The sequence below is a fragment of the Microplitis demolitor genome, chromosome 3, assembly GCF_026212275.2.
Source record: "Microplitis demolitor isolate Queensland-Clemson2020A chromosome 3, iyMicDemo2.1a, whole genome shotgun sequence".
NCBI classification, from domain to species: Eukaryota; Metazoa; Arthropoda; class Insecta; order Hymenoptera; family Braconidae; genus Microplitis; species Microplitis demolitor.
Window position 1 is genome coordinate 7,699,595 of NC_068547.1, and position 25,496 is coordinate 7,725,090.

Consider the following 25,496-nt stretch of genomic DNA (forward strand, 5'->3'; position numbering starts at 1 on the left):
TGATTTTGTAAATAAAACATTTTTATTTATTTTATTTTTTTTATAGATAAAAATGAAACATCAAAGTAATACTTTTGTTTAAAGATAATTATAAATAAAAGATAAAATATAAAGTAAATAATAAGTACTATTAAATTTCATGTACTTGTACGTATGTATAATAATACTCAAACAGATTTGTTATCTAGCTGTAAATTATTTTTGAAATAAAAAAAATTCCTAATAAAATGTTTATCTGATATTTTAAAAAATAGTATTTTTAGTAGTTTAAATTCATTATAACAAATAACCAGAATAAATTAACTATTCCTGATTAAAAGCTCCAATTCTGATTGAAGAATTCTAATCGGATTTAATCGGAAATTCCCGATCGACTTTCAATCAGTTTCAGTTGAAAAATAATCGATAAACAATTATTACTTTCTGATTGAATCCGACAGAATCTGATTAAAATGTTTGTATTTCCAAACAAAACAAGGTCAAAAAAATTTTTTTTTATTTTTTGAATTTTTTTTTTACCCCATATTTACAAATGCAAAATTGTAAGAGAAATAAAAAAAAATAATTTTTTCATTATGATAATGATTACACAATTAAAGAAACAAAACTTGTTCCTTTAATTGTTTTATAAAACTTTGATCAATCGGTTCAATGGATTGATTTGAAAATTTGTAATGAATTACAATCAAACTAAAAGAGTTTAGATAATAATTTTCAAATTGTGATAAAAAACTACAAAGATAAGAAGAAATCTGAAAAACGGTTGACCCGGTGCCAATCCCAAAACTTCCCGCCGTTTTCGAGCTCAGAAGGCTCGAACGTTATTATTTGTAAAAAAATGTTTGTTTTGTTGTTCAACTAAAAAAAATATAATTATCTAAAAAAAATTAATTTTTATCGTACGAAATCTCCAAATTTGGAACGAATCAACCGATTTATTTTTGCCTTAGGCTCCCCTGTATTGTTTTTAAATAATTAATTTGATAAATGAATAAAAGTTTAACAGAAATTCGTCTAGTTAAATAAAAGTGACATTACTTATTTTATAGGTAATACAATTTATTTATTTCAATTATATAACAATAGTTTCGTAATTTTAACGACCTATTGTTGATGTTATTATTATTATTATTATTTTTTCTTTGTTTGTAAATCTTAAAAGACTTAAATTCACACCTTCATACTTTGTTAAGATACTCCGAATTTACACCGTTTTAACACCGGTTGAATAGTATATTGCTACAACGATGTGAGAGTACATTTTAATCCCATATTAGTATTAATAAATATATATATATATATATATATATATATATATATATATATGTCGTCTATGAATCCTCAAAAAGTTCCAGAGTGATGTTTTGCAAAATAAACCCAACTAGGCAGACATTTTTTTTTTCGATTGATAAAAAAAAATAGAAGGAAAAGTCATACTCGTAGAGAAAAAAAAAAAAAATAAGGAATGGCGAACTTTCAGAAAATAATGGTTTTTCTCAAAGATTTTATTTTTGAAAAACTTATCTTTTTTTTAAGTTAGGTAAAAAAATTTGAAAATTTCCTGAAAAATGATTATGGGGTAGAAAAAAAAAAAATTTTCAGGCAAATCGAAAAGGGTCGGGGTCAAAAGTGGACGATTTGGCGTGGAATACCCTATATACTTATATAACATATATTATGCCCATAAATAAAGTCCACTTAAAATATTTATTATTATTATTTTTTAATATAAATACAAATATAAAAAAAAATAATATATTCATTAAATGCCACGTGTCATATAAAATGGAAATATGATAATCTATAATAAATGGGTTCTCATTAATTATCTCTACTCGCGATTCTTTACTTGGATAATTAATACTCTTGTAATAACTGCTGGTGTTTTAAATAATATCGCTTTCAATAAAGATGTTAAAATTTATGGTAATGATCTATTATTAAACGATAAATTAAAAACAAAGTAATTTTCGTTATTAAAGTATTATTTTTTGAAACAATAGGTATACTTTTGAAATAAGTAAATTTATTTAAGTAAGCATGAAAAATCAATCGTAATTTTATAAATGTTTAATATATGTTTATTTAATGCTTTAAATTACAAATTGATTTGATATTTTTAGAACATTGTTGTTGCTATTATCTAACAGTTACCATATTCGTTAATATGATTAATGAGTAACAACTAGTTTGGTGAGCCAATTGCACATTCAATTGTGTTTAATCAGTAGGCAGACTGGGGATATAGACAAGCTCAAGTTCCTGTCTATCATGGCCAAGTTTATACTATTCAAGGTCAAATGTTAGTTGACAATAAAAAGTGACTAATATGATCACTGAGAAAGTGCAATCTGTCAAAAAGAATCAGACGTTAATCATGAAATGATTCATCACATCCGAAATTTGAAAATGGTATCAAAGTTCACGATCAAGGAACTGTAAGAGTGCCAAAAACATCTTATACGGTAAATGGCAAGGTCAAGTGTCTGTAGCATTATCTAAAAGTAATTATATTTATTTAAATTTTAAATAATTAAAAACTAAAATAAATAGCAATATTAACTAATTTAAAATGATAAATTATAGATCGAAGGCCATCGTTAGAATCTGCATAATTGAGAAAAAATGGTGGGAATTAAATAAATGCAGTTCTATGTATGAGACCAAAATAATAACATACTCTATAATAGTATATAGATGTATTGTCAATCTATGACGTATTCGCACGCCCTACCGACTTGCCGAATCGTTTCGAGTGTAGTAGGCGATAAATATATAGATCAGCGGAGTTTTGATCGAATATCAGTTTGAAACGAACTTACGAAGCCGATAAATCTCTTAAGTGAATCGAAATTTTTCGACGTTGTTAAAAAGTTTAATTATTTAGTGAATTATAAAATGGCACTTGTACCATCAAATTACTGGCGTGATTGGTGGGAAGATGTTGAGAGGCCTCATCGTTGGCTGGATCAGCACTTTGACCTTACTATTCGCCGAGATAGTTTAGTAAAGCCACTCACTACACCATATTTCCGTGATTATTTCCGACCTTGGAGAAATTTATTGGACGAAGTGAGTACGGATCTGGGTAAAATCGAAAGTGACAGCGACAAATTTCGTATAACCGTTGATGTTCAGCAATTTTCTCCACATGAAATAATTGTCAAAACTGTTGGAAATTCTATAATCGTCAAAGCTGAGCATGAAGAGAAGAGAGATTCACGTGAATTTATTTCCAAGAAATTTATGAGACGATACGATCTCCCAAAAGGACATGACATTACTCGAGTTATGTCTAGTCTATCAACCGATGGGGTATTGACTATAACAGCTCCGAAATTTTCTGCTCCCATACGAGGCGAAAGGATCGTCCCCATCAACCGGACATATTTTCCTTCGATTAAATTTTAAGCGTCAGCTTATCAATTAACTGAATATTGATGACATCAAGACAATTGGTCATTTGATTTCGTTTTTTTTATGGGGCTAATAATTTATTTCATCCAAGTGATGAAAATTAATTTAAATAAATAAAATGGTTAAAAAAATGTAGATAAATACTAAACTTTGTATCTTTCTGTTAGTTTTTTAACGAAAAATAATGTATGTATAATATATAATAGCATTGATAATTGTATTCCAAATTATGATACTACAAATTAATTAATGTTTTAAAAAATAAACAAAAATTAACTGCAATTTATTTCTTATTATTTATTTTCCTCTTCAACGTTGATTTTATTTATTTAAATTTAAATAATTGTAAATTTTTGGCATATTGCGTCATAATTAACTAAAACTACAAGACATAAAAAAAATATTATTTGACACCAATTACCAAGGTCACTGTAAATTAAGAAAACTTGGTTTTGCAAAATTTATTTTTATTAAAATTTTCATTACGCTGCCAAGTTATTATATATATTATAAATGTGGCGATTTATAAAATGTATGTATAAGTATACTACCGTGATAAATATAATATCCAATAATAAAAATATTAGTAAAATTAATTAAATATCGATATAAATAATTTTATTTACAACAATATAATTTGATGAATATAAAGTAAAATGTATATGCCTGAATTATGACCTGGCTATTGCAGAAATAGTTATTAAATATTTATTATAGATGGTTAATTTATTCGTATAAAGTGCAATAATAAAAAAAATATTATTTATAATATAAAAAAAACTGGCATAGCCACTTTATCGGATCTTCGAAATTTGGCAATATTTGGATATATAAAGACACAGAAAATCGTGACAAGTATCAGTTAACTGTTGGTTATTAGCAGAAGATTGTATAAAATAAAAACAAAAGATGTCGAAAATAATCGTAAGTACACAGCTCTGAATAACTATAATAGATATTTAAGTTTGTCTAATTAAACTCTAGCGGAAATGATTGATCAAGGACTGTCGATCAACGTTTGGATGTTTTTATGCAACTGATGGCATTGATGTGTACCTACGCATTGTCGCAAACATTATGTTGCATAACTGTAATTACATTTGTTTATGTTTCAGTTATTTGCCTTAAGCGTGACAATAGCACAAAGCGCTAAATTGACAAATACTCCGGAATATAGGCAAGTTCAAAATCCTATGCACCAAGATCACATGCCTATTCATCATCAAGATCATGCAATGATCAATAAGCCAGTAGAAATCCTTCATCAAGAATCCGAAATAAATCCGGATGGATCTTTCCATAATGTCTGGGAATCTGAAAATGGCATCAAGGTTCAAGAAGAAGGAACCGTTAGAGAGCTTGCTAAAAATGTTGTCGCTCATACAGTAACTGGAAGAATCGCGTATACTGATAATGATGATAATGTTTTCACGCTGACTTATGTGGCTGATGAAAATGGATTCCATCCTGAGGGATCACATTTACCGACACCGCCACCAATTCCTCTAGCAATTGCAAGGGCACTTGAATATATTGCTGCTCATCCTACTGAAACGACTTCCGCTCATAAGGATGGACCGGTCGTAGAAGCTAATTAATCCTTTTACAATGATCTGCTTAATCAATGGTTATTTGGATATATTTGTTTTTAGTTATCATCATTATATTTTTTTAAATAATAATTTTTGCAAATTAAAAAAAATACAAGTCAGTAAAATTATAAATAAAAATAGTTTTAATTTCTTTAACAGCGCATTTTATAATATTTTTTTTCCTCTACACTAAAAAATTGGGAAGTGAAAATTTTATTGAAATTCGAAATTCACTCCGTTATTCAGAGTTCCAGAGTTCTAGAAAAAATCACTCTAAATATGGAGTAAATAAGGAGTTTGTTTTATCAGCAGAGTGATCTGAATTTTATTTAAATCAGCATTTACTTCGATTCAGGTTTTTAATATTAAATGAAACTCCTTTTATAGGAGCAAATTTTATTCCAAAGGAATCAAATAAATAAATAGTCATCCACTGCATTTACTCCGGATTTAATCTGGGATCACTTTGCAATTTTTTGGCAGTGTATTTTATCTTTAATTATCAATATCATTTAAGAAAACAATAATGAATATTTTCTTCAAACCTACATAAAAAATGAATTACTGTGATAAAATTTGATATCATTGAAAAAAAGGTCTTGACTTGAATTTGTGACATTTATGGATTCAAATGTTTTTATATAACTCGATATCTTAACTTGATAAACAGTATTGTCTTTGTTCCACTTGTACAGTAAATGGGAATTTTGTTCAAGCTTTTCTTGTAAACAAATGGAAGTTATCAAAAGATTGAAATGTACTTCGCTAGTTCATAGAGTAAAACATCGGATCCGTGTCTTTATTTTGCATTTAGAGCTTTTATTTCAGAGAAAAGCTTGGACAAAATTATCTGAAAACCATTCTTAAAACATCACAGGTATCATACCAGATAACAAAATGACGTCTTGATGAGTTCCGAATGAGTTCCTATTTATGATTTGGACGTCTCATTAACATCTTAAAGAAGTCTTTAAGAAGTTCTCAAGATTTCGAATGAGTCACCTAGCGAACTCAGTAAGACGTCTTTAAAAAGAGTTCTTTTTTCTGACTTCGTAAATAAAACTTCAGTATGGATTCACCATGACGTCTTTAAGAAGGTCCTAATGTTGACTTCATAAAGAAGTTTAGAAAAGAATACATTTAGATCACTCAAAAGTTGAACTGAAATTTTTTAGGTGTACCGTACGTTACTGAGACGACAAAAGTTTCAGCTCGAAAATTGCGCTGAAACTCTGGCTATCTGAATATGATCCCGAATAAATTTTATTTGTCGGCTATTTAATTAAATGTGAATAAACCGCGAAAAAAGTGATAAATATGTGATCGTAGTTACCACGCTTTATGTACAAACGTCTCATATGAAAGAAAACTCTATGAAATTAATGCAAACATTAAAAAAATTACAAAATAATAAAAAAACATTATTATAATTAATGTTTATTTACTTTAAAAAACAAAAATAATATTTTCAGTTTTTAAGTTTTAGATTAAACTTTACAAACTTCACAGACAGCATTCAAGTCGGAATGACTGCTTTACGACGTCTTTTTGAAGACGTTCTCAAGACGTCTTATAGTGAATTCTTAAAGGTGTCATTTTTAAAAACTCTTAATTAAGAGTTCTTGAAGACTCCATAATTAAGATCTTGGTTTTGTGGCGTCTAAATGGATTCTTTATTTACCTTCTTTGTGAAGTCAAAATTAGGAACTCCTTAAAGACGTCATGGTAAATTCATACTGAAGTCTTATTTGCGAAGTCAGAAAAAAGAACTTTTTTAGCTCTTTTCAAAGATGTCTTACTGAGTTCGCTAGGTAGCTCATTCGACATCTTGAGAATATCTTAAAAAGTTCTTTAAGATGTCGACGAGATGTCCAAATCATAAATAGGAATTCATTCAGAACTCATCAAGATTTCATTTTGCTATCTGGGCTGGCAAGATACAACCGATTTTTTTAAAATGTAAGGAGCAAACTTTTATTTCAGATTTTTGAGGGTTAACTGTCTTTATTTTTAATAACTTTTTCCACGTTTTTATTAAATTTTTTCAGATTATCAAAAATATTTTCCAGTGACACTGAACGATCGCCGGCCTCCGGAAATTTATAGAAAAACACGTTTAAATTTTTATTTGCTCTACTCCGATAATCTCTTATTGCATAAAATACTTAATTTTTTTACTTCTTACGTTCTCTACATATTCCAACTTGGATTTTAATTTTTATTTCTTGATAATTTGTTGTATAAAATTTATTAAAGATGTTAACAGCATGCATTTACTGACTGTTGTAAGCTATCATTAGTTTGATTTTTTACCACCAAACTTCGTGATCCAGTTCATCCAGTTTGTCAGTTCCCAAGTAACTATTGCCTACTCTTACGCCACCTATTTTAAATAGCTGACTAACTGTCATTGGCGAAATTAAAACAAACCCAAATATTTATCTACGTTGAATGATAGAAATTTTTATAATTTCAAACTAACCTCGAATTAATCTTTGTGGTAAGAATCGAAATTTTATAAAATAGTAACATCCAACGCAATAAATTATAATCTTTTATTTATGATTTTTAGTAGCTGTATATAGCCAAAAAAAAATATTTTTTTAATAATTGACAATGCACAATGGCGTGGCTGTCAGATCTTGCTGGTAAAGCTGAAAATTTATTGAATAAAATAGATAAAAATACAGCTGCTGTTTTGAGTAAAGATAAAAATGATATAATTTTACATGATGAGTTGACAGATATTACTTGGGGTGATAAGTAAGTAATTCATTAATTTATTTTAAATTTATCCATGCAAATAATTAATTTATTTGTTATGAAAATAGTTCACCTAATGGACAATCGCAAATTACAAACACGTTAAAAAAATTTATTAATAAAGAGGATGAATTGCAGTCTTGTTCAAACTCACCAGTGAATTCCCCGACAAAACAATTAATCAGTAATTCAATACTCAATGCACCGTCGACACCTTCATCTTTGTCGGTCGAACATTCTGTTGACAACAAAGATTTCATGTCGGAATATTCTGCTCATAGCAGTAGATCATCACCTGAATTTCCCCATACATTAGTCGTCGATGTACCAGATGTTGATTACTTTCCCAAGTCTGAAAATTATCCGCCAGATATTTACACCAAATTCAGTCCCGATCTAATAGAGGCGGATGATTTACAAAATGGATTGACGGAGAATAATGTGATAGAAAATAAACTGGAGACCATGAAACAATTTGATGATTTTACAAATGAAAATAATAAAATGACTCCAGAATTTATTAAAAAAAATTATGAAGAGGAAAATAAATTACTATTGCAACAGAATAATAATAATAAAAAGGAGATTGAAGTGTTGAAAGAAAAATTACAATTGCAAGAAACAGAAGTGACTCAGTACGTAAGAGAAATTTCAAATTTACAATCAGTACTGGAAAGAAATCGTTTAGATTTACAGTCAACTAGGGAAGAATTGGAACGATACCGAGCGAGGGCATTAAAAACATTACAAGAAAAAGATAAATTAATTGCTGAACTTAAGTATTCTAACTCTCCTGTTATTGCCGATAGTTCAGATACGGAGTTAAATCAATTGAACCAAGAGTGTGATTCTCTCCGACAAGAAAATCAACAACTATGTCGACAATTGAAAGTTGCTCAAGAAGAATTAATTAATGCTGATTTAAAAATTGAAGAAATTAATAAAAAAATTATAGCGACAAATAGAGAAACGTATGAAATTATTTCAAGTGAAAAAAAGAAGCGTGTCGAAGCCGAAGAAGATACACGAATGCATTTAGAAGTTTGTAAATTTTACTTTTATTTATTTTTTTATAAAAAGTTATTAATTCACTTTAATAGAACACTATTTTGACTGAATGTTGATTAATTTAATTTATTAATTAGTCATGAGTTTAGACTATGGGCCACGTTGTTGAAGTATTTTTCTTCATCAGAGTGACCAAAGTTTTATTATATATTACTAAAATAATTAATTATCTTTTTTTTTTTTAATTAGAAACTTGACGGGAATGTCACAATAGTAATAATGTTCTTTTTTTTTATTTTATAGGAAACTAGAGCGCTCAAACATGAACTATCGTCTCAACGTGAGAGCTGGTCGATTAAATTACAAAAACAAGAAATTGAAATTTCACGATTAAAATCACAATTATCAGCAATATCAACACCATCAAGTGCAATTGAGTCACGATTGTCAGCGTTGACTCAAACATTAGTATCAAAACAAAATGAACTTGAAGCTTTGACTTCAGACAGAAACGCATTACGGTTGCAGTTAGAAAAAAGAGATGTAAGAATATTATTTTAACTACACGAAAAAATTATACTCATAAAAATTTAACATAAAAATAATTACTAAAATAATTATTTTATTAGATTTAAATTTTTGAGCTACTGATCGAAATAATTTTACAAATATCGTGTATGATTTTGTCTTCATTTATTCGACCTAGTGATGTTAGGCAGAGAAATTGTCTGAAAATTGACGTCAATTGGCTAGCAATCATGTTCTGAATTTAATACTAATTCCTGCGCAATCATTATTTTGTAAAATATTAACCGTCAATTTTTTAACGTCATTTCGCATCTAAATAGAAGTAAAAAAAAAAAATTGAGAGTGATCATAAATCATAAAGTTTAAAAAATATTTTATGTTGAGTGGTACGACTCGCAATTTACTTACAATTACAAGTTCTCGTACATTTAATATTGTCCAGGATAATGTTATATAAAAAAAATTGACCAAAAATATTTGACGTCAATTGTCACTCAATTTCTCTAACTATTTTTATTAAATTATTCATTGGTATTTCTACAACTGATATTTATTTTAATAGCATGAATATCGAAGGCTCGTAGGGAGTTCAAGAAAATTTAATTTTACTAATGATACTGATGATGCTAAATCCCAAGTGCCAACATTTTTAATCGAATCACCATTCGACACGGGAGTTACTCGCAGAGTTAAAAGAGCTTATTCTACATTAGATACAATAAGTATCAGGATCGGGGTTTTCTTAAGACGATATCCTTTGGCACGCATATTTGTTATTATTTATATTGTAAGTAGATAATTATAAAGTATTAAAAAAAAAAAAATATTTTAATGGATTTTATGTTTTCAGACTTTTCTCCAATTTTGGGTGCTAGTGGTGCTATTTTTTCAATCGCATTCATTGATGTAAAAATGTACAAAATATTGCCTGTAAATAAAAATTGCGATTATTTTTAATTAAATAAATTATTTTATTAAAGTTAAATTTGTTATGTTTCTGTCTAATAAATTATGTAAATATAATTTATTCAAAAATAATTTATAATGAATTAATCTTAATCCGTTTGAACGAAAATATCGCTGATAAACATTTTAGGACGTCTTCGCAGCCCATCCGTAGACAAATCAAAGGGTTTACGAAGATGAGAATTAGATTCCCTCTGCGCCCCACCATTTTACCTGTATAATATCCCGTCTTTTCAGGCACGGCTACCCCCGATTAAGAAAAATAATTTAATACATGTTAAGTGTATATATATATATATATATATATATATATATATATATATATATATATATATTAGTCATTTCAAATTGATTTAAATCATTTCAAATAATTTTTCGTAATCAGGGACCGGCCACCTTAACTAACCATCCTAAATATTGGGTGCTGTCATTCGCAGCCCAGTCATCCTTCAAAAACCTCATCCTTATATTTATATAATAATAATAATAATATGAAGGATAAAGGCAGATACCGGCATAGGATCAATTTTAAATCACGATAATTAAAATTTAATAATTAACAAAATAATTGACGACTAGGACCCACCGGGGGTCTATTGATACCTCAATGAAGCCTAACCTGGACTATAAACAATATAAATATTTTTTAAGGTGACTCTACTTAACGATCAGACTTTTTTATTTTTGTTAAAGGAATAACGGCTTTACTGATCTGCTTAACTGACAAATTATTTTTTAGAAGCCGTTTTTCTTTAACACAAAAATAAAAAAGTCTGATCGTTAAGTAGAGTCACCTTAAAAAATAATTTTACGAGGCTATATCAATTTAATAGGATTCTCCCAAATTATGATAGAAAGCTCGGAATACTTTCTATACCACAATCATCATATAAAGAATTCCGTCATTCTTTATACCATTATTTAAACGGTCAAAAGTAGAATATACTTGCATTAACTTTATTGATGAGCCCAGCAAGTATATTCGAGGCGAAACCGGATTTATAATATTAACATCTTCAATAATTAGAATCTATTCAATTAATGTAGGGTATTACAGTGCGCATTTAAAATAATGCATTTTAGCATTATTAATCCATATGTAATAACTCATTCATAGTTTAGATTCTAAAAAATAATTTGTCAATTAAGCAGATCAGTAAAGCCGTTATTCCGTTAACTCAAATATATGAATATTTATTTAAACGAGATGAATTTTCAGTATGTAAAATATTATTTGTTAAATTTTTAATTTTATTTCACTCCGTTGTACTACTTGATATTTTTTTGCTGCAATAGAAAAATTTTTTTTCTTTTGTGATAGAAATTAATTTTTTGGTCTCAAAAACTTGATAATCGGTTAAAAATAATTATTAGGTTTATTTTAGAGAATATTTATTAAGTTATCATATTAATTGATTAACTTGGATAATATAACGAACTGTATTCGTTCTCAATAATAGACTTTTAGATGCATGAATTAAATGTTTAAGTATAAACATTTAGATAAACTAATAAAAAACTTTTTAGTTCAGTAATAAATGAGACTATAACATGTTGAGTTTTTTTTTGTTTAAAAAAAAAACTTTTAAAAAACTAATAGAATTGATTAAAGCATAAATGAGATACATTTAAAAGTGATATGATGTTTTAGGGAAATGTTATCTTTGAAAGGAAGTGATATTTTTTTCCACATTGATCCAAAAAAATAATTTACTACCCATAGTTTTTATGTATCTACATGATAGAATAATGTATAGAGTAAACGAAATTAAATTAGAACACATTTTTAATTTTAGTTAAAATTTAAATATAAACATACCCAATAAAAAATATTGCATAGCTGTGTTATACACGGCCTGTATTGCATTTTTTGTGTTGGATAAACTCTAAAATTTTAAATTGACCTACTATTTAATACTTTAAAAGTGTTACTTAATACATAAATCGAAATTATCAACACTTATTAAGTGTTACATCAAAATTTATGTTGAAAACTCAATCGATAGTCACAGAAGAATTATCAGAAAAAAGAAAGTGAAATTGACATTTTATAAATGTCAATTTAAGGAGGACCACAAGTGCGATCACCTGAAAAAAAATGATTTCGGGAATTTTTTTAAAAGAAATTACTGCATGGAATGTTTTAAGGATACATAATGAATGCAAGATAAAATTTTTTGACCAAAAAATTCAAAATTCAGCGAATTATTTACAATCTCTCAAGGTTAAAAAAAGTCCCCTCCCCACTGCTGGAACGATAGTGACCTTCACAGTGCATGAAATAAAAAAAACCCATAAGTTTATTAAACTAGAAGGTATTTCACGTACCACGACCCTCAAGCTAAGAAAAAAATTTTAAATTACCAAAATGAAGGGGTTTTTAAGGAAAATTGTAAATTTTAAGCGAAAATTTGATGATTTTTGGCCTGCCAAAATTACATTGTTGATTCGATCGGAAAACTGGAGGTTCGTAGTACGTAGTAACATATATAAAAGAAACTGCAATTCAATCAAATCGATCGGATGATTTATTTTTGAGTTATAACTGCAGCAATTTTGAAAAATGTATTTTCGAGAACCGATAAGCGGCTGCTCTGCAGATGGCTGTAACTCAAAAAAATATTCAAGATATGCACTTTCAATTTTAGTATGTTATTTTTTAAGTATAGACAATTGAAACATATATAGAGCAGGTGGTCAGCCGACGAATATCCAAGGCTCCGGACCTTCGTCCAGTGACCAAAAGACTTTAAATGCTTCTTTTAAAGAATATACTTACATTTATTTTAATTTTGTAATATTTAAATTCGAAATTCCTTCAAGTAAAATTAAAAAATGATGAGAGTCGAACAGTAGACATCTCAAGAGGTTTATTGACTTTCCAATGATGTCTAACTGATGAGCGATAATTAATTGTTATGTAATTAAACAATAAATTAAATTAACGTAATCAATTTTCATTCAGTCAGAATATCACAGTGTGATTAATGGATAAGAAAATGTTTTTATTAATAGTAAAGAAAAAATATTTTTTTGTTTTTTTAAATTTACATTAAACATTTAATATAATTTATTATTTACACAATTAACCATAATATTAATAAAATCAAAAGGCCATCTGTTTTATTGAAGCAGACTTTCACTTTATATTTATCTAAAAATTTCTTAAATATTTTGTTTGTAACTTTATACAATACGTTTTACAATAATATCATATCAATTTATTTTATTCATCTTAACAATAGTATTAAGTACCTAACATATTAAAATATAATAATTTAAATGTACTATTTATGCATTTATAACATTAGCGAACGGAAAAATATTTAAAGTCGCACAATGATTTCCACATTTCTTTAGTTTTTTTTTACTTAATTTATTTATGAAAATAATTACGCAAGGAAATAATAATATATGAAAAAAAACTATACAAGCAAAGTATATGATAAAATCAGGAAATAATAATAAGTTTTTTATATATTGTATTCAACAGCATAGATAAAAATAGTTTCAAAAACGAAATTCATTTCTTCAATCGTTCAATCGTAACTACACAGTAAAAAAAGATTCGTCAAATTTAATACTAATCGTGCGTAAAACGAACACATTAATGTTACTTTACATACGTCGTTTGTGTAGAAAAAGTTGCACACATTAATGGTAAAATTATCGACGATCTAACTATAAATTTTTACACACTTAAATATTTTTTCCAACATTTGAAAATTCTTGACTTAACATATTCGAGCTTCGAATCGAATAATTCAAAAATCTTCGTATTGTTCGTAAATTTCCGGATGATTCAAAACTTGCTGAATTATTTGTAAGTTATCATCCGAGTTATTTGAAATTTTGAATAATTCCAAAATTTTCTGTTAACCGACTTAAAATTATAATATTTTTTCTGATAATTTAAATTTTTGAGAGGTAAATAGAGCTCAGATCAAATCTACAAAAAATTTATTTTTGGTTACTTAAAAAAAATTAAGCTCTCTATTAAATAAAAATTGAATTTTGAAGAACTGATTAAAATTTTCTGTATTTGAATCGAGCTATGGAGAAAATACAAATAATTCGAAAATTTCCGAATGATTAAATCTTATTGAATTCTCACATCCCGACAAATTATATGTTAACAAATTTCATTTAAGGTGTCGTTTTTACTTTTAATTTTTTCAAGAATTTTTCTGGGATAGCTCAGAGTATTTTAAACAAATATTGTGTATTGATTTGACAATAGCATTTAAAAAGGGTTGTATTAGTATGAAATAACATTTTTGTGTGTTAAAAAATCAATAGACTAAAATTAGTCATACAAAATGATAAGTGTGATGAATTAACACACAAAAGTGTTGCAAATTCAGCACTTAAATATTTAACACACGTTTTTTTCACATTTTAATGAATCTTTTTTTACTGTGATATATTGACATATATTTATTATTAGTTACCTAATATTTCTATGATAAATGTAGGCACAAATCATTTTGGTAACATCGTCTAAATGCCGGGATAAAAATACGAATGGATTTTTTTTAAATAGAGAAAAAAATTTTCCAATATATTTCTAACTGACTAAAAACAAAAAAAAAAGTATAAAACTTGTAACATTATTTCGTGTTGAAATCATAACTATTTTACATATTCATTACATTATCTCGATGTGACGTACAAATTATCTTTCATAAAATATTAATGACTAAAAAATGTAATTCTCCGTAGTTGGTATTATCATACTAATTAAATAAGTCATTATAACAATAAGTGTTAAAAAATATTAAATGTTTTAAACATATTTAAGTTAAGCAACTTTCTGATTTCTATCGTTAGATTAAATTACAATGAAAGTTTTAAAAAAATTTTTTAATCAATAAGACTTAGTTGAGAATAAAATAAAACGTTATACTAAACACTATTTTCAGTAATTTAAGTAAATTATTTATCACAGTATCAACAGATCATAAAAAATATTTTAAATCGAGATTACTCGATTTATTTAATACAAACAGTATAGCTTTTCACCTTTACAGTTTTTTTTTTTATTAAAAAATTTTTAACTTTTTTTTTTCGAGAATAACTGATAAATTTAGTTCTTTTAATGGATTTTAAATATGTCTTTTCGTCTTATTAAATAGTAAAACTAAGCAATCGAAAACTGATGGATCGTATGTAATAATAATATAGTCGACTACCCGTTATAAGCCTGCCCTTAATAAGTCTCTTTCTCTCAATCGGCAGTTACTGATTCGAAACAGCTTCCCCTACTCTACCACTTTTTTTAATCTCTTAGCTAACAACCCGTTATAAGTCTTCGTTAAAATTATAAACTAACAATAGGAAAAAATAGAAAAATTGATGATGAAAATTCACTACAGTCAAATTCTATTAACTCGGACAGTGACTCTACAGAGGCTTGGGAATTTCCTGGAAATTTCGACTTATCGAATGCCACTTCTCCTTTAAAGAGTAAATTACACGCATGCACTCTTGTATCACATGTACGATTTATATATAAATATACAGACATAAAAATGTATAGCATCAGGTAGGTGACAGCGTAGTTCATAGTGGGGGTCAAGATTGAGGGGAAGTTCCGAGTTGATGGAATCCGACTGTATCTATTTTTTGCAGAGCATAATTCAATCAATTTTAAGTAAAATATAATTTATTTTTCATAATTGTAATCATGAATTTCATTCAAAGCTTAGGTTACAATTGAAAAATTTTATTGAGCATTATCTTAATCACTAAAATTATTATTATTTTTACTGTAATTAATACCGTTATCATTAGAATTATTTGTATTGTAGTTATTACTAGTTTAAAGAAATAAGTATTTATTTTAGCATCGTAGGCAACAGAAAAATCGGCAGTGGAATTGTGACAAAACGTAAATGTGACGTTTAAAATCATGTAAAATAAAAGAGGCTTATAATGAGTAGTTGAAAACAAAACTAAACGCACGGTAGTGAGGAAACTGAAATTTCAAGAAAAATTTTCCCTACGTCTCTTAGACCAGGCTTATGACGGGTAATCGACTATGACCATTTATTTTAATCTAAATATTGTTCGACAAAACCTGCCAGTCAATGTTTTATTGAATACTATAAACTTTGTAATTATAAACTTGAATATAAAATTTTTCAATTAACTAAGAAGTAGCTTATCTATACAATCAAAAACATCGTCATCAGCTGACGCAAGTCATGGAAATTATGCTTCTACTTATTTTTTGTCATTTTTTGCTTCTAGACTAAATTCTTCAGCTTTTAATTTATTTTAATTTAATTCATAAATTTTCTACATATCCAATTAAATAAATAAATATGGCAATACTTAACAATACTTCAAACTATAATCTATCTTGTAAAAATTATGAAATTTTATGTTTCGAAACAAACGTGAAAGTATAAAGTAGGTAAATAAACTTTTAAGAAAAATATTATTAAATTAATCTCGGAAATTTCGTTATTCTTTCAGTGGTTACGGCTTATAAATAATTATTATCATAAAATATAATTCCATTTCGAAACAATAAATAATTATCCATACAAGCTTTCATTATCATTAAGCATTAATTCAATTTCAAATAGATATATACAAAAAAAAATTTATATCCATTAATAATAATAATTTATGAAATTAATTAAGTAGTTATTCACTGTAAAAAATTCAGAGTCTATCGTATGGTGTGAATGATTTGGTGTAAAAATTTTATTTTGATAGACACAATGAAAAACAAAATAATTAAAATAAATTTTAATTTGGACGATATGATAAAAAAATTATTTTTATAAAAATTTCTATTCTAGGTTTTAATTTTGAATTAATATCATCTCAAATAAAAATACTAATGTTAATAGAATCGTTAATTTATCAACTTCGAACCATAAAATACCTTACAAGGCCGTACAAATATCAATAGCAAAGATTTATATCGTGTTACTAATTCCAAAAGGACTTATCGATGTTCTAATTAGCAAATTGTCTAACTTAATATTTTTCATTAGGTGATTCTGTGCAGTTTTCAGATAGTAATAGTCAGAGAAAATATTATTTGAGTAACCTAGACAAAAATATTATGCATATACTAAAAATGGAATTGATTTTTAGATGAAAAAAAATTTTTAAATTACTTTTTCTCGCATAAATGGAGGATTTTCTGAAATAGAGTCACACCATTTGCTAATTAGAACGTCGTTATATTTTTATACGCGCTTTTGACTTTGATCACTAAATTTAATAATTTTTTTTGTATCATTTTTTTTATTGACATTCGTTTTGCATACTTATTTTATAGCTAAAAATTAAAAAAAAAAAAAAAACATTTTTTAAGTTTAAAGGGCATTTCGCTTAAATTATACGCCTTTTTGGTTTTCAATTTTTTTTTTTCCAAATTTGCAGCTTTAGAATAAGTCTACAATATGATTAGCAATTAAAAAACAATTACACACCCTTTTGGCCCTAGAGTTTCCCAAAGCTAAAAAGGCGGATAAAAATATGTCTTTTCGGAATTAATAATGCGATATAGAAAAATTGTTAGTTTGTAATTAATTCAATTTTGATTAATGAATACAATGTTACTTGTAATGAGTAATTTTTTCGATCGAAAATACTTGACATTATATTTTTTTAGTGGTTCAGTTATTCATTGTATTTTTCTTTAATTATTATCATAGAAAGTTAATTAATTATTTTAGAAGTTAATGTTAAATTAATAAATCTAAATATTAAAAATAGTTATTGGGTCATTTTTAGCTACAGATCACACACGGATAAATTATTCTTGTTTAAAATGCTGTGGTGTTATAGTAATGCCGGACCGAATTGGCCACCTGTCGGAAACTGAAATGAACACAAACAAAAATTACTATGGTCATAGTAAAATCAACGACGATTATATCACAAATTGCTGTAACCATTTGAAATTTTACTATGGTCATAGTAATTTCTGCATGTGTTCATTTCAATTATCCATAAGTGGCCAATTTGGTCCGGCATTACTATGACACCACAGAATTTTAAACAAGAATAATTTATCAGTGTATGATTAGACAATGTAAGAGATTTAAACTAATAAAACTGAATGGTATGAAAGATAACGCTCATCCACTTTAAATGTACACCACATGATATTTCACACCGTTAATTCACACCGAGGACAAAGTCTTCGAGGACTATTTTCACATCAAAAATTTTTTACAGTTGAAAACATTATTGGTCATGATATAAAATAGTGTTTGTTTTTTATTTATAACTTACACTTACTTTTGCCGTCTAATAATTTTTTCCAGAGATCAAATTGTTCGCCATATTTTACCATGTGTATACTTATTCCCCGTTGAACATTACACGGATTATATGAAATTTTTTTATTTAAAAACTCGCTTACGTGAATGCGCCTGATACCGATTTTATGAGCAACGATACCAGTAGTGAATACATCCTCAAGTTTTAAATAAGTTTGATCTAACGCAGCTTCGTAAAGTTTATGAATTACATCTTTTGACAATAAATACGCTGGTCCTGTTGTAAAATCTGGAAACAGTTTTTGTTTAAATTGTTCTAGTGATACATAATATTTACTTTTTTTATTTCTAATTGGTTTCCAATTTTTCGCCAATCTCCCATAAATTACATTCGTCTCTTTTTCGTGCTGCTTTATAAATGATAACAATCGCGGTACATTTATAAACATGTCATCATCTGTTTTGAGTAAAAATTTAGCGTCTGAGCAGAATTTATTTTTCCATTCTAGAGTTGATATAGTTTTCAGAGTTAAATTATTATAGGAATCAATAAATCTGCCTCGTATGATATCGGCATAAATTTTTTCTTCATACTTAATAAGTTTTTCTAATTTATTATCTTTTGTTGTTCCAAGAATAAATACAATACTGACGTCAGTTCGCTGACCAAAATGTCCCCATGTTTGTCTGATAGCCGTTCTTGCTTCAATATGAGATGGTGCAGATGTAACTACTATGACTAGATTCATATCTTTACCATTAGTTGGACATTTTTCAGGCACCGCTACGTCATGGCCAGCTTGATATATAGCACGTGCACTATTATTATGCACTAGAATTGCGAGACTGGAATTTGTTACTATTTTTAATGGTAAATCTTGTATAGTTAGATTACTATTATTTAATTGCAAGTTAGTTGAATTATTTATTGATAATATAGATTGAGGTGATGCAGATGTTGAGATAGATTGGTTATTTAAGTTGTGTCCTATACTTGAATTTGTAATTGATTGTTCGGAGCTTGTGTTTTTTTGTAATAAAATTAAGGAAAATTCCACAGTTACATTTTCGAATTGTGAGTCATGATTTGCAGGTAAATTACCTGAAATATTTTTGAATATTCTTTGATCAAATGTTTTCTTTTTTTTTTTTAATTTCAGTGACAAAAATAGTAGTTTTTAACCCTTACTTACTCACATGGAATAAAAGTATATGCAAGCGGCAAGTAATTTACATCGTGCGAGTAATTAAGGGTTAAATAATTATTTTGATGCTTAAAGTAATGGATATTAAAAACTTTGTTTTCTTAAAAAAAAAAAAAAAAATTGAAAAAGGTAAAAGACCCTATACCCGATCACTACATAGCAAAAAATATTGTTTGTGTTGAAGTCAGTGCTAAATTTTTTGTGTTCAATCATGACATTTCACTGTGATAATTAAAAATTTCGAGTTGATCTACTATTTAATACTTTAAAAGTGTTGCATAGTACAAAAATCTAAATTATTAACATTGATTAAGTGTTACATTAAAATTAAAACAAAATTTATGTTGAAAACTCAATCGATAGTCATAGAAAAATGAAAGTAAATTCGACATTTTATAAATGTCAATTTAATTTAAAAATTTTAATTATTAATATATGTTAAATTTAACACTTACTAAAATCTGTAATTTTTATCATACTATTCAAAAAGATTTAGTTGTAATTTTGAATTATATTATGTAATAGAAAAATTATTTTTTCACTAAATAAAAAATGAGTTTTTTTTTTGTTTAAAAGAAATTAGTTAATTTATTATTTACAACTGCTATGAAATATTGCATTTTTTACAAATCTTTACTCTAATGAAAAAATTGTTTACTATAAAAAAATAGTTGCATGTTAAATAATGATTATTAGTACTTTTGAAATTCTCTCTTAATAACATATACATTATATTTAATGAATATCTTACGAAACTAAAATGTTACAGTTAACATATTTTTGTGTCGCCACTGGCATTTGAATAGTGTTGAATTCACTTCTCGTATTACCCGAATTTCTTATTGAAATTTTAACACACATTTAATGTTAAAATTTAACACAAATCTCTTATTAAAAAAAGCGATTTAAAATAATTAGAAAACAAATTTTAAATACTTTTTAATACTTTTGAATACTTTCAAATCACCCTTCTTATGGGCATTTAACAGTACAAATCGTTTTAAATCACTTCTTCTAATAAGGGATAGTCAGTGTTAAAAAATAGGACAAATATTATGCGGACCGTTTTAATACACAAATTATGTTAATTTTAACACAATATTTTTTGCTGTGTATTAAAAAAAATCTTTTTCAGTGACTATATGGTGATCAGCAGTCTTTAATTTTTACCGATAAGATTTCAATATCTTCAAAAAAATTATATATTATCAGTGAGAATGTAGTTAACAATTATCAGTTCTTTAAGTTATAGAATAAATAAATGAAATGGAAACAAAATAAAAGTAAAAAATACGTACTTAGACGAATGAAAAATCAGTACGCGCATTTTTTTCAACTTTATTATTTTCTCATTTATTTATTTATTTTTTTTTTCGAAACTTATATGAAAAAAGAGAAAAAAGAAAATTAATTATAATAGCAAAAAATCATTTGTGAATCGAAATATATTAGAATATGACTTATCAAAGTATTTTATAATTTATAACAAATTTGAATTAAATAACTTTTTAAAATCGCGCTCCGACCATTTTTCACTTCAACATTGGTTTGTTAGATTAAATTTAAGTTTCGTTAAGTTTTTTTAAATAACCTCTATAATTACATGTTACACAATACATATTTCAAATTTGTGAAAATTAAATAGAGTAATATATCTTATAAATTATTCTTCAAATAAATAAACTTATGATAGTTCAATTGATATTGTCATTATTGAGCGAGTAAAGGGCCATGTGTTGATCGAGTACATCAGTAGTGAGTGACTATGGGAACAATCAACGACCTAATTTAAAAAATAAATAATAACAAATCATAGACATTATTTAAAAAATTGAAATGTTACTCTAATATATGAAACGACAATAAATAACTATAAAAAAAAATTTTTATTCTTTTAGCAATTAATGTTGAGTGATTTAATCTTTCCATTAAAAATTGACCGAGTAATGAGTCTTTTACTTTACTGACATTAAAAAGTAATTAAGATTTTTTTGTAATTTATTTACGTAGATTTTTAACAATTTGTCTGATCAAAAACTTCGATTGAAACTCAATTCGATTTCTATCAGATTTCTATCGGATTCAAATATTTAAACAAAATTGCTCGGAATCATTCAAAATTTCCGATTAGATTTTAATCGGATTCAACCGGAAAAAATGTATTATTTTACGATTAAATCTGATTGAAATTTTTTGATCAGATTGAATCGGAGTAAATCGGAAAATAATAAATTTATTTTTTGATTATTTTCTGATTGAATTCAGTAGAATTATTTTAATCAAATTTTATCATTCAATTGAAAAGTAATTTATTTTTCTATTAAATCCGATTTAAATTTTTCAATCAGATCGAATCAAATTTAATCGGAAAGTAATAAATTTATTTTTTGATCGAATATCCGATAGAAATATTTTCATCGGATTATATCGGAAAATAATAATTTTGTTTTTAACTAATTAACTTTCCGATTTTTGATTAAAACTGATTGAACGTCAATCGTGAATTTCAGATTAAATGCGATTAAAATTCTATAATCGGAGCTTTTAATCAGGTTTATTCTAATGACAAACTATTTGTTAATGAAAACATTATAATTCTTGAATGTCTTTTACTTTCAGCATCATTTAAAATTATTAAAATAAATAAATTCTTACTTGTATTTACGAATTCGATGAAATTATTGTAGGAATCTACAGTCGTACGATAATACATGTAAATACTGAGTATGACAAACCCAAGTATGATTATTCTCACACTTCGATTACGAATATAAAAAAACATCTTTATGTTTTATAAATGTAATATAATTTATAATTTAAAATTTTTAAATAACTTTTGTTATCGTTTTTAAATTTATAAAATTATAATTAAGCTATACCATAATTTATATTTTAAAATAGGCACTTGTAAATATTAAAAATTTGTAAATTACAGACTGATGATTATTTAGTAAGTAAGGCTGCAGGATTTGTTCCATAGTTTCAAGAAATATTATCAAAGTTTCTCTTGTCCTTGAGCGATTGCAAAAAAAAAATTATGAAACTCAACCCGTTTACTTCGATCATGTTTTTGATTAAAAAAATTTAATTACTCAAAAAATATCACTCGTTTTATTTATGTCACGATTTATCTTGATCCATTAGTTATTAATTTATCATTGACACAGTAAACACCAGATATTTTATTAATTTTAAAAATAAATTTATCCCATAAAATTCATTTCAACTCACGATTGATTCTTTTTCGAGGTTAAATATAACCTATTTCAACTTGAATTATTGTTGAGTTTAATATTTTCGGCACTTCGATTGTTCCCCGAACGAAGTTTGGTACGTTTCTGACGTTTCTCGTTTCGGATTTTTGAGAGTGAAAAAATTTTCGTAGCTGGTATCTTCTTGGGTGGGAGTTGAAAGTGGAATGAGTAAAATTACTAGTGATGTGAAGCTGACCGTCAAGTAATTTTTTAACCGGCACGTCATGGTCACAAGACCGTCAGTAAACCGTTCATAAAATGACGGACCGTCACAACTGTGGCGACAGCTTACAACCGCCTTTCTAACTTTTATAAAAATTCAAATTTTGAAACCGCCATTTTAGTAAAAATACCGCGAGATAAAAGTGCGAAGGGAAAAATACATTTTTCATTCATTTGTAAAAAAAATTGCATCTAGTCATCTAGTTGGTTGTAACTGAAAAAATTCTTGACCAAGCCTAAATTTGAGACTAAGAATTTAATGACGGCCCGAAATGGCGGACTTTGACCGAAAAATTTGTAACGGTCATTTCGCATTAGAACAGGCTCGTCATTTAGGTCCGTCAGTCACAAGACTGTCAGCGGAGCGTCTTATGACCAAAACTCAAAATGACGGTCATTCAGCATCACTAGCCCTGTCTGTTGTCAGAATGTATGGGTTTGAACCAACCCTAATAGTCATTTTAGCTTGAAATTGACTGTAATTTGACACCAAAATTGCCTGAAATTTGCTACCCGAATTTGCCAACAATTTGGCAGTAAAAGTTGAAGAGAAAAATTTTCGGTTAATTTTTGCTGAATTAAGCGTAAGTTAACTTCAAGCAAGTTACATTCAAGCTACTGCGGTATTCTGAAGCCAACTTGAAGGAAAGTATTATACAGCTAAGGTTTGCCAAAAACTTTCTTGTTAAGTTAGCCGGAAGTGTTGCTCTACAACACTTGTAGAGCAATGTCTGGCTATCAGGGAAACTTTTACGGAAAAGAACAGTCGGTAATGTTCATTCGTACCATTTCAGAAGATAAGCAAATTTATACACAAAATTGTCTATAATTTTAGGGTAAAAATATAAACAATTTTTGGAATTAAATTAACGATAAATTGACATAAAATTTGCCTGAATTTTTAAATGAATTTGCATTCTAATTCGGGTAGTAATTTCACGTCAATTTCAATAGCATGTACACACAAATTGTCGTAAAAAAAGGAAAAGTCCGAAGTTGACAGAAATTTGAGGAGAAATTAAAGGAAACTTTTGCTAAAGCAAGCTGTGCTATTAAGGAATATATGTTCTCCTCAAATAGTTACTGAAATTGACAGCGTTCGTGCCTAAAATAAATTACTTCCTCCTCCTACGAAAATAAAATTCAGTTGATACTTTAAGAGACAGAAAATAATTTACGATTAGGATAAATTAATGGCAGTCTACTAAGCCACCCTAGCTATTAGGATATGTAGTCAGAAAACTAAACAACAAAAGTTGACGTATACTTGCTGTCAATTCAAAAGGAATTGACTCAGCAAATATGGAAGTTAATTTCTACAAAATCTACGACCGGTATGACGTCCCTAATAGCCACTTTGCGTTGAAATTGACGGTAATTTGATGTTGAAATTACTTGAAATCTACTGCCCGAATTTGCGGACAATTTCACAGCAAAAGTTGAAAATAAAAATTTAAGGTTAATTTTTTTTCAATTTGAAGGTAAACTTGTACGAAAAAAAAACGGTCGGTAATGTTCATTCTTACCATTTCAGAAAGTAAGCAAATTTATACATAAAATTGTCTACAATTTGAGCGTAAAAATATACTTAACAATTTTTCAAGTCAAATTAACAATAAATTGATATTAAATTTGCATAAAAATTAAAGACAACTTTTTTCTAGTCAACTTTTGAAGTGAACTTGCATTGTAATTCAGGGTTAAATTCACCTCAAATTCAATAGCAAGTTGTATACAACTTGTCGTAAAGAATTGAAAATTCCAAAGTTGGCGGAAATTTGAAGAAAAATTCAACGAAACTTTTGTACAGTAAACTTTTGCTCAAGCAAACTGTGCTGTTAGGGGTATGACACGACAAAATGAATGCAAGCTTTCATTGAGTAACCCTGTGGCTATTGAGGTGATAAAAAATACTTATTCTGAAATGGCTGGAAATTTTTCGAAACTGGAATAAAATGGAAGCTTAAATGTTCAAAATCGGTAAACTAATATATTGCGTTACTATATCCAAATGTGTGTAAAAAAACGAATCATTTTTTATGTCGTAGATACATGTTCTCACGTTTTTAATATGACAAGGTTAATTGAAAAAAATTTTTTTTATGCCTTTATTTTGCTTTAGTAGTACAATAAACCTAAAATTCCAATTAATGATCAAATTTACCTTTGCTAATAATTCTTCAACACCAGGCGTATGCGATTCCGCATCTTTCAACTTAGTGAAGAGTATGCGCGAAGCAGTATAGGCCCTGCTTAAAAAATCTGATAGATTTTTATAGCTGCATGTGTAAA

The 25,496-nt window shown here is 27.1% G+C and overlaps 4 protein-coding genes across 5 annotated transcripts; 3 read left to right on the forward strand and 1 right to left on the reverse strand.

Moving 5' to 3' along the window:
- The first annotated feature begins 2,832 nt into the window (after positions 1-2,832).
- Positions 2,833-3,584, forward strand: LOC103569717 (protein lethal(2)essential for life). Its single transcript, XM_008547178.1, has one exon. The coding sequence runs from the start codon at positions 2,899-2,901 to the stop codon at positions 3,409-3,411; it is 513 nt and encodes a 170-aa protein (XP_008545400.1). The 5' UTR covers positions 2,833-2,898; the 3' UTR covers positions 3,412-3,584.
- A 726-nt stretch (positions 3,585-4,310) lies between these two features.
- LOC103569716 (endocuticle structural glycoprotein SgAbd-2-like) lies at positions 4,311-5,111 on the forward strand. Its single transcript, XM_008547177.2, has 2 exons — positions 4,311-4,341; positions 4,533-5,111. The coding sequence occupies exons 1-2, from the start codon at positions 4,327-4,329 to the stop codon at positions 5,013-5,015; spliced, it is 498 nt and encodes a 165-aa protein (XP_008545399.1). The 5' UTR covers positions 4,311-4,326; the 3' UTR covers positions 5,016-5,111.
- A 2,311-nt stretch (positions 5,112-7,422) lies between these two features.
- LOC103569715 (golgin-84) lies at positions 7,423-10,280 on the forward strand. 2 transcript variants are annotated; one of them, XM_008547175.3, is made up of 6 exons: positions 7,423-7,509; positions 7,582-7,772; positions 7,841-8,813; positions 9,084-9,323; positions 9,871-10,095; positions 10,159-10,280. In XM_008547175.3, the coding sequence occupies exons 2-6, from the start codon at positions 7,633-7,635 to the stop codon at positions 10,216-10,218; spliced, it is 1,638 nt and encodes a 545-aa protein (XP_008545397.1). In that variant the 5' UTR covers positions 7,423-7,509; positions 7,582-7,632; the 3' UTR covers positions 10,219-10,280. The 2 variants fall into 2 exon arrangements, with proteins under 2 accessions (XP_008545397.1, XP_053593297.1); XM_053737322.1 differs by having other exon boundaries at positions 7,428-7,509; positions 7,585-7,772.
- A 3,199-nt stretch (positions 10,281-13,479) lies between these two features.
- On the reverse strand, positions 13,480-23,179 carry LOC103569714 (beta-1,3-galactosyltransferase 5). The gene is made up of 2 exons (XM_008547174.2): positions 22,384-23,179; positions 13,480-19,625 (listed from the first exon to the last, which is right to left on the reverse strand). The coding sequence occupies exons 1-2, from the start codon at positions 22,508-22,510 to the stop codon at positions 18,526-18,528; spliced, it is 1,227 nt and encodes a 408-aa protein (XP_008545396.1). The 5' UTR covers positions 22,511-23,179; the 3' UTR covers positions 13,480-18,525.
- Between the last annotated feature and the right edge of the window lie 2,317 nt (positions 23,180-25,496).